Source organism: Peromyscus californicus, unplaced genomic scaffold, assembly GCF_007827085.1.
Source record: "Peromyscus californicus insignis strain IS unplaced genomic scaffold, ASM782708v3 Scaffold_5__1_contigs__length_169319896, whole genome shotgun sequence".
Classification (NCBI taxonomy): Eukaryota; Metazoa; Chordata; class Mammalia; order Rodentia; family Cricetidae; genus Peromyscus; species Peromyscus californicus.
Window position 1 is genome coordinate 45,290,816 of NW_026294573.1, and position 17,458 is coordinate 45,308,273.

The following is a 17,458-nucleotide window of genomic DNA, read 5'->3' on the forward strand; positions in this document are numbered from 1 at the left end:
CTAGAGCTTTGTGACCATTTGCAGGAAGAAAGATTTCTGCATGCAATTTCTTTAGAATGAAGTGCTGGAAAGAAAATTTCCTTCTTTGGAGAAACCATTCTGTTCCTTTTTCTAGGGCACAGAGAACCACGTGCTGTCTCCTTTAGCCCTCCAGGAACCTCATCACCAAATTCTGAGCGGGGCTCTACAACTTGTATGTACAGAGGGGCTGTTTATTTCACCTGGTTTTGATGTTCTACTCCAATTAATATTTTTGTTGACCCTAAATTATAATACTTGTAATCTGAAGTGAATCTGGGGGTAAAGAGTAGGGAATATATTAAACATTTGGTCTGAACATCTAAAATTTACATAGGACATTTGCATTATTTATAATACATTTACATTATTTGAAAGTAGAGATGAGTAAAATCTCCATTCTAAAAAGCAAGTTCTAACATTGCTACTTCAGGCACTGACTGACCTATATCATTATCAACATGCTTCAACCAATTCCATCAGCTCTTAAATAACCACCCTTACTGTCAGAATAGGGCTGGATAGGTGCTCAGTGGTTAAAACCACTGACTGCTCTTCCAGAGGACCTAAGTTCAGTTCCCAGTGTCGATGTCAGGTAGCTTATAACAGCCAGTTAACTCTAGTTTTAGGGGAATCCAATACCCTCTTCTGGCTTCTACAGGCACTCATATACACGTGCATTCATTTACACAACACACACATGTGTACACAAAGTAAAAATAAATCATGGCAGAATAAATAACACCAGAGAATAAGACCCTTCATGTTAATTCTCTCTTAGTTCAATTACAAATGAGACTGGCAACTATAGAGTTAACAAACCTTCTCTGTACACTGGTTGGGTATGTAAGAGAAGCAGAGATCAATGGTACATAGATTTACATGCTATAAAAATGACCATCTTCCTGCTTTGTGACAGGAAGGTCAGGGACAGTCTCCCCCGTCCCCATCCCAGTGAGTGTGTACTTACTTGTCAGGTCATCTAGTAACTGGCACCGCAAATCAAAATACTCCATACACTGAGACAGCAGTCTACAAACCAGATAGATTCCAGTTACTGAAAAGAGGCCGATTTAAAAGAAAGCATTTGTCTTTTAAAAGTAAGTTCACAAAGCAGCTGAACAAGGTAATTTTCCCAACCATACAATTACTTACATTAAATACCTATTTTAGCATGAAAGAATTTAATAATTTTGCTAAACTGTAGTCTAGGAATAATTGTGTAAAGAGAAGGAAAGTTACTAAATGTATCATGTTTTAAAATAACATAAACACTGATTACATTTGTTAATTCAAATGTGAACCATTATCTACCACTTAAATGTTAAATGCATAGATATTTTAAGAAACACAATAAAAAAAACCAAGAAAGACTGATAACAATTAAATATCAAACAAGCACGAAGAAGAAGAATAAAACAGAGTTAAGAAGAGGAAGAGACAGAAATTATATAGATTCATTAAGTTACTTCTACAACTCTGTCATAGTGGGTAGGGGCACAGGTCCTAGAATCAGACTATATTACAGTGGGTAGGAGCACAGGCTCTAGAATTAGACTGTATTACAGTGGGTAGGAGCACAGGCTCTAGAATCAGACTGTATTACAATAGGCAGAGGCACAGGTTCTAGAATCAGACTGTATTACAGTGGGTAGGAGCACAGGCTCTAGAATCAGACTGTATTACAGTGGGTAGGGGCACAGGTTCTAGAATCAGACTGTATTACAGTGGGTAGGAGCACAGGTTCCAGAATCAGACTGTATTACAGTGGGTAGGAGCACAGGTTCTAGAATCAGACTGTATTACAATGGGCAGAGGCACAGGCTCTAGAATCAGACTGTATTACAGTGGGTAGGAGCACAGGCTCTAGAATCAGACTGTATTACAGTGGGTAGGAGCACAGGTTCTAGAATCAGACTGTATTACAGTGGGTAGGAGCACAGGTTCTAGAATCAGACTGTATTACAGTGGGTAGGGGCACAGGCTCTAGAATCAGACTGTATTACAGTGGGTAGGAGCACAGGTTCTAGAATCAGACTGTATTACAGTGGGTAGGGGCACAGGTTCTAGAATCAGACTGTATTACAGTGGGTAGGAGAACAGGTTCTAGAATCAGTCTGTATGACAGTGGGTAGGGGCACAGGTTCTAGCATCAGACTGTATTACAGTGGGTAGGAGCACAGGCTCTAGAATCAGACTGTATTACAGTGGGTAGGGGCACAGGCTCTAGAATCAGACTGGTTTCAATCTTGGCTCTACTGCTTATAGCTACTGTCCATGGACACCTCTTTTCTCCCAGTCTTCTAATTTTTAAATGTTTATTATAATCTTATAAAATAAACATGCACATATATTCAAATAGACATAAATGGCTCAAGCAAGTATAATGAACCAAGATTTTTTTTTTTTTTTTTTTTTGATTTTTCGAGACAGGGTTTCTCTGTGTCTCTGTGTAGCTTTGCGCCTTTCCTGGAACTCACTTGGTAGTCCAGGCTGGCCTCGAACTCACAGAGATCCGCCTGGCTCTGCCTCCCGAGTGCTGGGATTAAAGGCGTGCGCCACCACCGCCCGGCTCTAGTATTTTTTTTTTTTTTTGAAGATTTTTAAAAATACAAATAATAAAATATCCTAACTCAGAGGATTAAAAATAAACAGACACACAAAAACCTTGGTAAACTATGTGGCACAGTAAGAGTTGGTAATTGCTTATTATATACCAAAGTAAGACATTTTTAAAATGTTGTGAGATACAAATTTCAAATTTATGAAAAGTATTACTTTTCATTTGTATATAAAATTAAATGGCTTCACCAAGTCGGTATACCGTCAAAAAGTTCTTTTATTAAAATCTCATCTCATGGTTTGTCCTTTTTTAGAAAGTATTTATTCATTTTATTTTACATGTGAATGTTTTATCTGCATGTATGTATGTGCACTATGTGTGTGCTTGGTGCCCACAGAAGTCAGAAGAGGGCCCTGGACCCCATGGAACTGGGGTTATGGATGTTACCATGTGGGTGCTAGGAAATGAATCCAGGTCTTCTGCAAGAGCAACAAGCGCTCTTAACCATTGAGTCGTTTCTGCAGGCCCCTCTGCTGTGGGATGGTCTTTCTATATGCTGTGAGCATGTGTGGCTACCATTGGTTAATAAAGAAGCTGCTCTGGCCTACGGCAAGGCAGGTTATAGCCAGGTGGGAAATCCAAGAGAGATACAAACAGAAGGAAAGTGGAGTTGGGGGAGATGCTAGCCGCTGCCTGAAAAGCAAGATGTAATGGAACTCAGGTAAAGCTATGAGACACATGGCGACACATAGATTAATAGAAATGGGTTAATTTAAGATAGCTCACTAGTTAGTAATAAGCCTAGGCCATAGGCCAAGCAGCTTGTAATTAATATTAAGCCTCTGACTGGTTACTCGGGAACAGGTGGGATGGGGAGATTTGTCAGTCTACACCCCTCCATTTTGCTTTTTTCCTCAAGTATAGAGGAATTAAGTGACTCTCACAGTGAGGACAAGCCCAATGGCTTCAATTTCTTAAATAACTGAAAACTTTCGCTTGAGAATCATTATCCTTCAAATAAAAACATTTATGCTTAGGAAAACTTCACCTAGGAAAAGTTCCAATTCCAAAGTCAAAAGTAGTCAAGGGAAAAAGATTATCTACTTTTAGTTCAGATGCCTACTAGGTAAAACTATTTCCTGAAAGTTAGTTTTAAACTATTAAACAATTATTTTTCATTACTATTTCAATCCTGATGGTAAGCTACAAACAGAAGTTTGGGCTGAAAATTTAACAAGTCACCCATAATGATCTATTTTCAAAATCAAAAATATCAACTTCTTATTTATACATTAGTAATTTTAAAACCTAAAAGTCCAATGTTTCAAAGTGACATGCTGATACTTAGCTATGTGGACCAGGGATTTTCATGTTAGAAAGTGTACGAGAGTATAACAAATGTTGACATACATAGTTAATCTTGTAATGAACCCACAAATGATAGGTAAGATCTTAACACAACTGAGGATACTGTCTCGTCTAGAAAATGTATGTATTTAAAAAACTCAGAAAGACCTTGATATCTTTAGTTAGATCGACAAAAACCAGCAAAAAATCCTCAAAAAATTCAAGTATTAAACTTGGAAATGAAGGTGAGAATGTTGCTATTGACTTTATAGAAAAAAAGACTACCATAAGCAACTGTACACAAAAATTAATATTCTAGATGAAATAAAAAAAATTCTAGGACTTACACAATAACAAAATAGAACTAAAAAAACTCCCAACTAAGAAAAGTCCTAGGCTAGGAAGCTTTACCGGTAAATTCTATCCAACACTTAAAACATAACAGTGATCCTTCTCAAACTCTTCCATGACCCTGAAGAGAAGGTCTAATACCAAAGCCAAACAAAGATTCCACAAGAAAACTAGAACGTAACGTCTCTCATAAATGCTAAAGCAAAAATCCCCACTATTAGCAAGCTGATACACTTAAAGGATCATGTAACATGAACAAGGACTGATTTCCTGGAATGTAGTGACAGTCAAACATTTAGAAAAAAAAAAATCACTGAAACACCACATTAACAGAAAGGGAGTGAAGGAGCCCACACAAACCAGCTCTAGTGATACAGACAAGAGCATCCAACATGGAGGCTGAAAGAGATGGCTCAGGAGTTAAGAGCACTTCCTGCTCTTGCAGAAGACCTGGGTTTGGTTCCTAACGCTTCAGTGCCAGATGATCCCGTATCGTCGTCTGGTCTCTGCAGGCACCAGGAACACAAATGGTGCAGATACATGTGAAGTATAGCATCCACACACATGGAATCAAAAGGACCCGACGACCAACTGCAGCATTGCTGTGTGAGCAAAATACTGATCCAAGTAGGAACCGAAGGGCTCTACCTCAACATAGTAAAGGCCACCTACGAAACTCCACGCGGACCTCCCATTTAGTAGTCTAAGACGGAAGCTTTTTCCAAAGAGCACGCTGGTCACTTTCATCATCTCTATTCTAGCCAGAGCAAGTAGGCAAAAAAAAGGCATCCAAATTGGAGAAGTAGAAATGGACTTATCTGTCTACTAATCTGACAAACTTATTAATATATTAATATATGGAAAACCCTAAAGATTTCACCTGAACCCTGTTAATTTAGCAAAGTTACAGGATATAAAAGTCAACAAACAAAAGTTAACTTGTGCTTCTCCTACCAACGGTGTAAAATCTGAAAAGTAAACCAAGACAGTTCTATTTACAATGGTAGTGAGAATAATAAAATACTTGAGAGTCAACTTAATCAAGGAGAGAAGTCATACAGTAAAGTGGTAAACACTGCTGGAGAAATTAGAATGACATAACGAGAAATCTCATGTTTATGAATTAGAAAACAGTCTTCTTAAGATGCTCAAACTTCTCAGAGTCATCTACAGACTCCATAAAATATCGGAGCCGAGGAAGCAACATGCAAAAGGACAGAAGTGTGACCTTGACCTAGGGAACTGGCTCAAATAACCTCAGGCTCTTACCAATTAGGGAGAGCAGGGTGGGAATGAGGGTGATGGAGAGGAAGCCTGGTGGTGTTAACTCCTGTTCTGCATGGGAGAAAACATGAAGAGCCTGGATGCTGGGTGAGGGAAGGAGAAGGCCTTTTGTCTCAAGAACCCCCCTGGGCTTCACAGGAGTAGTACAATCACTTCTCCATTCTCTTGTATTACATACCTCTGATTGACTCCTCTCATGATACTGGTTGGGGACCAGAGAGGCAGCTGAGCTGTGAGAATGACGCCTAAGAGGAACTGATTTGGCTTCTGCACTTCTGGATGGGCTGAAGTGTCTGTCTGACTAAGAGTATACAGCTGATCGCAGGCAACCCGGCGGATCTGAAATGTCATCAGTGGTAAAGGACAGATGTTATCAATTTCAAACTACTTTAAAAAGCAACACTGTGAAAATCCACACCGTTTACTCATTCAAGTGACTGAAAGATGTTAACTATTCTAATTTTGAATGCTAAAGATTCTGCTGAGTAAATGGATTAATTAATTGGTGGTGGCACACACCTTTAATCCTAGCATTTGGGAGGCAGAGGCACATGATCTCTGTGAGTTCAAGGCCAACCTGGTCTACAGAGCTAGCTCCAGGACAGCCAGGGCTACACAGAGAAACCCTGTCTTGAAAAACCAAAGAGGTGGAAAAAGAAGAAAAAGAATAAACAAAGTGGTTTGGAAACTAATTATTACTTTACTTGAGTCAACAGGTTTTTAAAGTAATGAAAATTAAAGTCAGAAAACCCCATTTTCAAGTATTTAAAAACTTCACGTTCATGGTCACAAATGAAAGAAGTAAAACATAACGAAAGTTCATAGTTTGAAGGTGATCTCTCTAGACTCTGACCAACATGTTGAAGCTTAATTCCTGCTGCCCTTGCAGGTCTCAGATGCTCAACACCGGAGGCTGCTCTTTGGTCACCATCATCATCAACAACAACAACAACAACAAAATCAAACATCCAGCAGTTCTAACCCCAGTGCTGAAACTTCTGTTGGACTGTGGAGGAAAAAACAGCAGGCAGGCAGTAGTCCAAATGGTCACTTTTCCTTCAGAGTGGTGGTGGTCTGCAGCCGCTCCTTCTGTACTCCTCACAATGCCACAGGCATTTATGAAAGTCCGTAACAACAAGACCAAAAGGCTTCCTAAGTAATAGAAATCCTTACCTCAGCACTTGGTGATCCAAGCAAAATGTCAATGATAAAATCAGCAACACATGGCAAGTTATAGAAAGACGCTAAGGAGGACAAGGAAGGAAGGAAAGAGAAAGAACTAATTAGGTGGTACACTTACAAAATGTTGCTATTTGTGAGTGATTTCCTAAGCTCAAACTTAAGTAGGAAATGTTCTCCTTTCTACATAGAGTCAAACCCAAGGACATCTACAATGCCCTCCCCTGTCTGTCCAGGAAACGTAAGGTGCAGCATCGCACATCTTTGAATCACGGCTTCGTGTATACCAGTTACAGAATAAGGAAATCTTAGCTCAATAAACTACCAGTGCTAGTAACACAAAACATACCCTCAACTAAGTTTACTCATGATAAAAAATAAAGATGTGGCCGGGCGGTGGTGGCGCACGCCTTTAATCCCAGCACTCGGGAGGCAGAGCCAGGCGGATCTCTGTGAGTTCGAGGCCAGCCTGGACTACCAAGTGAGTTCCAGGAAAGGCGCAAAGCTACACAGAGAAACCCTGTCTCGAAAAACCAAAAAAAAAAAAGATGTGGAGAAGTTGTATTTTTTTCAATTGAAAATCTCTAAATCAAATAATACCAGGAAAATTAAACTATGAGTATGGTACAGGTTTAAAAAGCCATTTCATGGGCTGGAGAGATGGCTCAGAGGTTAAGAGCACTGACTGCTCTTCCAGAGGTCCTGAGTTCAATTCCCAGCACTGGCTCACAACTACCTATAATGAGATCTGTTGCCATCTTCTGGACTGCAGAGACACATGCAAGCAGAACACTGTATACATAATAAATAAATAAATCTTTAAAAAAAAAGCCATTTCATATAAAGGCTTATGCTTCTCATATAAAAATCTTCAAATGCATTTGTTCTCAGAGAAAATCTCTGAAGGTATTACTTTAATTAATTATAAAGGTGGAAATATAGATGCCTAATTTCTATGTTTATCTTGGTTAATTTTCACTTCTGATTTATACAATTAGTCTAGATATTAAAAAAATATACCATTGGGGCTGGAGAGAGAGCTCAGTGGTCAAGAGCACTGGCTGCTCTTCCAGAGGACCTGGGTTCAATGCCCAGCACCCACATGGCAGCTCACAACTGTCTGTAACTAGAAATACAAGCATGCAAAACATCAATGCACGTACAACAAAAATAAGTAAACTATAAAAAAATACACCATGACCATCAATTCTGTATCTCTGGTAGTCTGAAATTACAGCTAAGACTAGACAATCAGTACACATCTGAAACTGAATTGCTAAGATTTTGTTTCTGAATATTTCCTGAGAGCTTCCTTTGGCAGTGCTTAGGTGCTGAGGATTCAGCAGGGAACAAAATGAACAAGTCTCTAGCTTAGTAGAGCTCAAAACGTAGTTAGAAAAGGGGATGATGGCAACATCATGATAAATAAGTGCATTACACTGAAGGCTATAAAAACAAATGATGTTGAAAGAATAAGGGGAGGGGATTGGGTTGTGTGAGGGCACAGGGAAAGATGGTCAGAGGATGTCTAACCAGAGTACTACGTATGCAAAGACTTGCAGATGAGGAAAGAGCATTAAGAGAAAGGGGGAACAGCCAGTGCAAAGGGTCTGTGGCAGGAACATAGCTTGTGTACTGAGGAAATAGCAAAGATGCCAGTGAGCAAGGGACAAAGTAGAAGATGGAAAAACAGATTCACTGGTATAGTGGACGGCATTGGGTTTGGGGGCTTAGTAAAGACTTGGTCTTTACTGGAGCTGAACAGAGAAGCTTGGAAGTTCTGAAGAAGGAATGGCATGATATAACCAATACATTAAAAGGCCCTCTCTGGGGCATGAAGAATAACAGCAAGGGCGGAGCGAAATCAGGTCAACATTGGTACAATCCGATTAAGAGATGGCAGCATGCTGAAAGTACTAACCACAACAAGGTACAAATGTGTGGACTCTAAGTACGGTCTGAAGGAGGTTGTGCTCTAGAACAGATGCAGATACAGTAAAACACAGTAGTTATTCCAAGGTTCTTAGCCAGAGTATGCAGGAGGCTGGAACTGCCCATAAATTGGGAGAATTTTTGAGTAATATAGGTAAGATCAAAATCCATCTTGGACAGGTTAGATGTGAGATATCTCAAGTAATGCTATGAGGAGAGTGGTCCAGGCCACAGACTCAAACTAACATGTTGGATATCAGTGTCTAGGCAGATTTAAGGCTATGAAACTGGATGGAGTCACTAAGAAAGAGAGGACAGAGCAGAGATATTGAGGGACTAAGGCCCAGCGTCCCCACTCACTTGAAGAGTAAGAAAGATTATAGAGCCAGACCTAGGTTTCATAAATTTTAATGATGGGTCATTACCAGGAACATATAATTTATTATGAACTAGTAACCTGGGTGTTTCAATTCCTTAGTTCCAATCATCTCTAACAGGTCCTACAACACCTGATGTAGAATCGTGTGTGTTGACACAAATGCACACATATGTACATAAAAGCCTCCACAAACACTCAATTTCCTGCAGAATAAACCACTCCAGCGCCATTTGCCGCCGTGCTACATCCTTGCTCTCCCACCCCTTCTCTTACCAAAAGGAGCTATTTATAAAGCAATATCCACTCCTAACAGAAATCGAGCTTTTCTCTCAAAGAAATGAATTACTAATAAGCCGCCTCCTACCCAGTTGCTGACTCCGAAGCTGCAGGCACGTAACGAGAAGAGACAAAGCTTCTCCAGCAATCAGGGCGTCTTTGGTGGACACAGACTGCTGCCGGACACAGATGCCAGCATGCAGGGCTGCTGGCTCTCCTTCACTGCCAGAGCTGCAATTGCTTCCTGAAAGCAGAGGACCTAAGTTTAGTGTAGCTCCTAGGACCATGTAGTGTTTTAATGTAAGACCCAGAGTCCCTGTGCAACAGAAAATTCTGCAAGAAAGCATTGCTAGGGAAAAGGCGATGAATCTCCGTATTCGAGGCACACTAACTGCTTTGTCTTTAAACACATTTACAGGGATTCAAAAATGTTTTCACAAGACAAAACTACTTTCAGGTGGGAGAATGTCTTATATCTTGTAAGATAATCTTGATGTATTACATGGATATAAAAATATTTATCTCACATTTCTGCATATTATATGTCATAATTAAAAAAAACCTTTTATTATTAAGCTGGGTATAGAGGCACACACCTTCAATGTGAGCAATGGAGAAGCAAAGGTAGACATATCTCTGATTTTGAGGTCAGCCTAGTCTATATAGCAAGTACCTGGCCAGCCAAGGTTACAATGGGATCCTATCTCAAACAAAACAAAACAACCAAACAAAACTAGAAAAACCTTTTATTGTTGATGTATTTATAAACATACAGAGCAGGAAAACCAAACAAAGTTAAGAAATAAAACTACATAAAAAGGCTTAATAGAAAATAAGTTGACAGGGCCTAGAAGGATAACTCAGTTGGTAAAATTCTTATTATGAGAACTTCAACTCAATACGCAGAACCCATGCAAAAGCTGGGCATGGTAGCACATACTTGTGCTGGGGAGGTGGATACAGGCACGTTCCTAGGGTTTGCTGAGACAGCCCAACCAAATGGGTGATTTCGGCCAGTGAGAGACCCTGTCTCAAAATAGCCTCCTTACCCCAAAACAAAGAGACCAAGAAATACCTGAACAACAAGTCTTAGGTTGATCTCTAGCTCACACATACACTATGCATCTCTCTCTCTGTCTCTCTGTGTCTCTGTCTCTCTCTTTCACACACACACACACACACACACACACACACACACACACACACACACACACACACACACATGACATGGGTGGGCGTGGAACCCTGCCAAACCAAGAAAGGAACTGTTTACTATGTTAGACATCTGAGGAATTTGTGTTTCAGCCACAAATTATAGGCCTTGTAACACACTTTTATGCTCAGGAAAGCTAAAGATGGTTGGACTTGACATCTCTACTTATTCTATGCATTAATAAATGCCCTTTCTTGAGATACCTTGATAGAGGGAGACATCATGGGGATAGGGAGAAACCTAATGCTAGGGAAAATCTCAGGAATCCACAAGGATGACCCCAGCTTAGACTACTAGCAATGGTAGGGAGGGTGCCTGAGCTGGCTTACCCTGGTAATCAGATTGAATACCCTAACTGTCATCATAGAGCCCTCAACCAGTAACTGATGGAAGCAGATGCAGAGATCCACAGCCAAGCACCAGGCTGAGCTCCAGAAGTCCAGTCGAAGAGAGGAAAGAGAGATTCTATAAGCAAGGGACATCAAGATCAGATGGGGAAACCTACAGAGACAACTGAACCAAACTAGTGGGAACTTATGAACTTTACACCAACAGCTGTGGAGCCTCCATGGGACTGGACGAGGCCCCCTGCATAAGCGAGACAGTTGTGTAGCTTGATCTGCTTAAGGGGTCCCTGGCAATAGGATCAGGATCCATCCCTGGTGCATGAGCTGGCTTTTTGGAGCCCAGTGCCTATGGTGGGACACCTTGCACAGCACTGATGCAGGGGGAGGGGCTTGGACCTGCCTCAACTGAATGGACCAGGCTCTGCTGACTCCTCATGGGAGGCCTTACCTTTTTGGAGGAGGGAATGGGGGGGGTGGGTTGTGGGGGAAGTCTGGGGGGGGGGGAGGAGGGAAGAGAGGGGGATCTGTGGTTGGTATGTAAAATGAATAAAAAATTTCTTAATAAAAAAAATGCCTTTTCTCTTAAATAAGGTGTCAAGACTGATGAATTTTTACTCATGTTCAAAAGCAAGAGAAAAAACCTTCTTTTTATAATCGGACAAATCTGCACATGGATTATTCTCAGTTACCTCTTGCCTAATGTTTTATTATTGTGTTTATTTTTTGAGATTTTTCTACATGAGTACTGTATTCAGATCATTTCTGTCTGCATCCAACACCCCTACTCCCTCTCAAATTTATGGACTCTCCCTCTTTAATTATTATTGTTGTAAATACATATACATGTATGTACACATACACATACATACACAGACACACAGATACACACACACAGATACACACACACAGACACACAGACACACACACATACTGACTGAAAAGCCACAGGGAAACACACTGTTCTGTGTTTACTTAAAAGCACTGTACCATTTTAAATCAGTACCTGAACTGCTGAGTCTGTTTCTAATCCCAGCAGGAAACAGAGAATTACTTTCTTTAATCGGCTGGCTACTTCCAACAAGGTCAAGCCGCCCTGCAGCTGCAGCCCATGACAGTCTCATGAAACAAGCGACAGTGGCCGTGAAATCATTTGCTTCCATAGTCTGAGGAGGTATGGAAATGGTGTTAGGAGAAAGGCAGTGTTGCTCTTGAAGACATCTGCTGACTTCTCTGACCCTGTGGCCTCAGGTTACAACTCCTCCCTCTCAGATCAGTCAGGACTGCCCTCTCACACTACCACACTGCTTAGTTTTAAGATCAATTAACTGTAGCCTCCAATCTCCATGCTCAACTTAGGTTTTTGCCATTTCCTCTCCTGAAGCATACACAGCACATTTCAGCTTCCATGAATGTTCTTGTGACTTAGCATGTGAGCTCTGTCTGGTCTTGTTCTTTTTACTTGAATAAGTCTCCTCTCCAACTCCCTCATTCTGTTCACCATTTGGTCTTTAAGACCTAGCTCAGGTGCCACTTCCAAAATAAAAGTACACACGGCAGCACAGGTGAAAGACCCCACACTGCTGAGGCTCACAGAATGCTTTGCTACTGTAGTCTTACACTTGATACTTCGCTTTGATTAAGCTACTTCTGTACCTGTAGTCATTTTCTTTCCTACTTATGCTCAATTGCTTGAAAGCAGTGTTCACACTGGAGCTATTCCACACCCACAGTTCCCTCTCCCAAGCAGGAGGTACTTAATACTTCTATATTCACCAGCCACTTACTTGGATTGCAACTCGAGCAGCAGGGATGATTTCCTCAACCCTAATGGAAGACCTGTCAGATACTGACAACTGTCTGTAGGATGACTTTTCTGGGGTCCCACACAAGGACATCTGTCTGCTTGTCTGCCGGCTGACATTTCGGAATGGACGGGAAGAAAGTGCTTCTATGCCATCTTTGGTGAGGTCTTCATCTAATGATGTTGGCATTGTCTGTCCGACAAGTAGAAATCTTAAAAATAAAAAGTAACACTTACTCAGTTATTTCATACTATTTTAAAATGATGAAATTTGTGAGAATAATGCAATACATTTGCATACCTTGCAAGTTGTAGACAGATAGAATAAACACCCTGCCTGGTCTCATAGTCTACTTCTGATGGGATGGAGTCTCTCTGCATGACATTTACAACCAAACTTTAAAAGAAACAACAAAGAAAGTATATGAAAGACATCAATTTTTTAAAAAATAGAAAACTGTCCATAACTAATGCAATAGCCCATAAATGTTCTTAGTAACCGAGTTTCTACACATAAATGAACTATCTACATACATACTTTTTGATAAAAATATGGACTTCCATAAGAACTGGACTACAGTTTAACCTAACAGATAACCGAGGTAGTGTGTTCAGAGAGCAGCCTGTCTCACTAATTGGTGTGGCATCACTGAATAATTTCTATCTTGGTATTAGTGGAACTAGCAATTTAAGAGAATATCAAGGATTGGTCTATTCAGTCAAGCTTGTTTCCATCTCCACTGCACATTCATTACTCAAAAGCTTCCTCATTTTTCTGGCTTCCATTCTTACCTCTCCACCCTCCAAATCTTCTTAGACGGTCACCCAGAGTGATTCTTTCAACATGTGAATCAGCTCATGGTACCTGCCTGCACGAAGTTGTTCTATGCTTCCTACACGGAAGGAAAAGGCAGGGTGTGCACAGCAGAGTATAAGGTACTACATGTCCTGCTCTTGAGTGTCCCCAGAATGCCACATTCTACTTCTCTGCCTCACTCATTTGGCCTCAACCACTCTGGTGTCCTACATAGGTCACTAAGCTTCTCCATACAAGGGTAGACACTAGCTACTCTTCTGGAGACTGGTCCCCAGCTATCTTCAAGCCTTGCCTTGCCTCTTTGTGTTTTTCAAGTGGACATTTCCATTTTATTTCTCTCTATAGCTCTTATCACCCTCTAACATAAACCTTTCCTCATTGGCCTACTGTTTGTCTCCCTCTCTAAGACGGCAAGCTTTATGGGGACATGGATTTCGTCTACTTTACTCACTGCTCTGTACCCATTGCTTAAAACAATGCACGACAGATGAACTAACAAATACACACAAGTAAGTTCAAGTATAATGCTTGGACCATCACAGACATGCAAACTGTTGGGTAAATGAATTTTTGTTTGTTTTTTTGAGACAGGGTTTCTTTGTGTAACAGTCCCGGCTGTCCTGGAACTCACTCTGTAGACCAGGCTTGCCTTGAACTCACAGAGATCCACCTGCCTCTGCCTCCCTGAGTGCTGGGATTAAAGGTGTGTGCTACTATACCTGGCTTTTGAGATAAGTTGTTAAAGAAGAACACTTCTAAAATGCAGATTGAAAACTGGATATGGTGGCTGTAGCAAAGCTGTTGAACTGACATAATAAAGGCAGGCCTGAGTTAGAAAGTGAATTCCAGGCTAACCTGGGCTACAGAGTAAGACCCTATCTCAAGGAAAGAGGGGATGGGTGGGGATAGGAAGACAAGAGAGGAAGTGGGGGAAAAGAAGACAACAAAATATTTCTTGTGTGTACCAGACCTTCCACATTCTTTTTTAATATTGATTTTATGTGTATGTGTATACTTACAATATCCTGTAGAGGTCAGAAGAGAGTGTTGGATGCCCTGGAACTGTAGTTACCTTAGAGATGGTTGTGAGCTGCCACGTGGGTACTGGGAACTGAACCTAGGTCCTTCGTAAGAGCAGTAAGCACTCTTAGCCCTTGGGCCATCTATCCAGCTGCTGCTTGGGAATCCTTTGAACCCTCATTGCCCCTCTATCTTCCAGGTCCCTGCCTAGCTTCTCTTCTATGCTACTCTTCCATCCAGAACTTGTATTAACCACCCTTTGCTCAGACTTCAAGTTGGTCTTCACCCCTTCCTGCCTGAGGACCTTTCGTCACTCTTTACCTTCTACTCAAGTCTAACTGCAACACAAGAGACAGACAATACATTTGATGCTTTTCACTCATTCTGTCCTCTACTGGATTAGAACACTCCTTCTTGGCTTATTGATCTAAGGAAAATTCTACTCATTCTTAATTCTCAGCTCAAAGATCCCTTTTTGGTGAAGGGATTTCCTAGTCTTATTACCCCAACTTTCTCCCCCTCCTCACACTGGCCATATGCCACCTCTTAAGACCATTTGCCTACGTCCAGGCTAGCTAGCTGTTACTCTTTAGGCACAAGCCTGTGATGAGAAAGCTTCTGCCCAATTAACCCCACGTCACCAGCATCAATATTGCTGCAGTGTGGGAAACAAAACTGAATAGGAGACTTAAACACAGGTGGCCGCTTCACCAGTACTCTTCCTGAAAATTTCCCCCACTACCAGAGGGGAGAGATACATACCATTGCTATTCGTTTTAACTCTCATAATGCTTCACACAATACACTGAAGGAATAAGCAAGGTTTCTGTGAGAGAACTAAACTACATGATCATAATTGGTTTTGCAACTCACAAACCTCAAACCTCCTGCTTTGAGAAAGTTCTCACAGAAGGATTTTGCACAGCTTCTTGCCATATCATCATCAGCTGTTGGCATGAGTTTGGAGCTGAGAACCTGGGGAGCAAAGAAGCAAAGTTAATCACCCTAACATTTTCTGTAGAAATAACTCAAGCAGAATTTCTTTAATGCCACATCTTAGTTTCCCCCAGAAGATTATGAAGGCTGATTTCCCCTCAATAAAGACAATCATATTTTTCTATACTGCATTTAATTAGGATTTCTTTTTCTAGTTTTGAACCAAATTTCCATGAACTGCCTTCAAGCTTAGATAACAACAAATAAATTTATGTAATATGCAAAACATGCTCTTTAAACACATACAGGACAGAGTTTTATAAACAGCCCCCCCCCAAAAAAAACAACGCGTGAGCTGAAGTCCTTGAACAACATAGCTGCTATTCACTGGACACATGCTCTGCACTAGGCACATGCATCTCACTTTGTAAGTGAGGGGCTGAAGGTCTCAAGATGACATTTCAAATCTAGGTAGGTCTTACTCTAACATCTCTGCCCTTCTCTGATACTGCAATACTACCTAAAGCTTAACTTAATTCTGTGGTGGGTGGAGGATTCTATTTCACAGATCACCACGACCCAGTACCAATTTAGTTCGTGCTCTAATTTTACCAGCTACAAGCTGAGAGATCGGATACATGTCATGTTGGCGCTGCCTCGTTTTCCTCCTCAGCCAACGGAGGATAATGATTATACACATCAGTAGACTGTCAGACTAAGTAAAATACACCTTTAAGGTGCTAAGTGAGCAGCACTACCAAGTGTTCAGGAAACAAGGGCTCATTTTGTTGTCATGATTTAAAAATCTCTTACAATCATAGTTTTAAACTAGATATTTTGAACTCAAAATACTTTCTATTCTAAAAATTCTACGTCTCTAAACCTATGGGCACTCTGAGCTTGTGTACTGAGTGTGTTTTTTGATTAGACACTTTCTTCCTAGGCTCTCTTTGGGGAAGGGAGCTCCTCAGTTTCAGAGTAAGAACAATGAGGGAGAAGGGGAGTCCTCTGCTCTGCAGTCCTTCCTGGGAGCACAGTATCTGTTACCACTGACACACACCCCATTCTTAGTGAGCCACAGTTTAGTGAAAATCCATTTTCTTGAAAGGAACGGGTATTTATAGTACCAAGTTTGAGGTTTCCTGGTGGGCAAATGTACGTTCACGAGCAAAATTCAAGGAAATGATCATTTTTAGGTACTTGCAAAAATAAGTGCTTTTGGGAGAGTTAGGTTTTGCACTTATTTTGTACAATTTTGTACATTTGAAGCAAAACAGATCTATCACAGAACTCAGTTATTCTGCAGCCCTAAAATTACACTGGAGATGTTTTAAATTACACTGTGATACTTTATAACCACGGTGCTTTGGTTATAAGCCAACACAATTGAAGGGGATGGTGATGAGCTCCACCCCACTGCTGGTCTTGCTTTGCTAGGTGCTCTCAATACAGATGATGGAATTATACCTTAACTTTTCAGAAATATCCATTCAAAAGCAGTTATCTAGTAGAAATTACAAGAAGAAAAATCTTAAGTTTAAGTAGGCCAAAACCCTCTAGACTATTTTGTCGTGGAATATTGCACTTATTTTTAAATATCCATGTTATACAAGGTCATATTTCATTTTTAAAATGTTTGACTAAATATTTTCCTTCTTAAAACTAATCTGTCTTTTCACAAAGAAGAATACTTCAAGGCTAATATGTAATATCATCATACTTTGAACACATAAGGAACAAGTGGAAGAAAAAAAGAGTATAATTATATACTCCAAGTTCGATTAGATGAATAAACCTCAGGGAAAAGACAGGTTTCCCTTTACTGATTATGACATTCGTTATGATTCAAAATCTATTCAAAGTACATACTACTCAAGATACCGGTTATCTATTTAGGCTTCAGGATATACTTAAGGCTGCTTAGTTACTGATGTGTATATATATATATCTCTAGGATAAAGCCAATTCATTCAAGGTTTTATCTTCTACAAATAT

The 17,458-nt window shown here is 40.5% G+C and overlaps 1 protein-coding gene across 3 annotated transcripts in view; it reads right to left on the reverse strand.

The window, feature by feature from the left end:
• The window catches only part of Usp24 (ubiquitin specific peptidase 24), a 141,866-nt gene that overhangs the window by 41,195 nt on the left and 83,213 nt on the right, over window positions 1–17,458 (reverse strand). For all 3 annotated transcript variants that reach the window (XM_052718723.1, XM_052718724.1, XM_052718722.1), the window contains 8 exons: window positions 15,405–15,502; window positions 12,992–13,087; window positions 12,674–12,902; window positions 11,893–12,052; window positions 9,418–9,573; window positions 6,737–6,807; window positions 5,742–5,902; window positions 989–1,050 (listed from right to left, as the gene is read on the reverse strand). In XM_052718723.1, coding sequence (XP_052574683.1) covers window positions 989–1,050; window positions 5,742–5,902; window positions 6,737–6,807; window positions 9,418–9,573; window positions 11,893–12,052; window positions 12,674–12,902; window positions 12,992–13,087; window positions 15,405–15,502 — 1,033 coding nt within the window. The remainder of the gene's footprint in view (window positions 1–988; window positions 1,051–5,741; window positions 5,903–6,736; window positions 6,808–9,417; window positions 9,574–11,892; window positions 12,053–12,673; window positions 12,903–12,991; window positions 13,088–15,404; window positions 15,503–17,458) is intronic.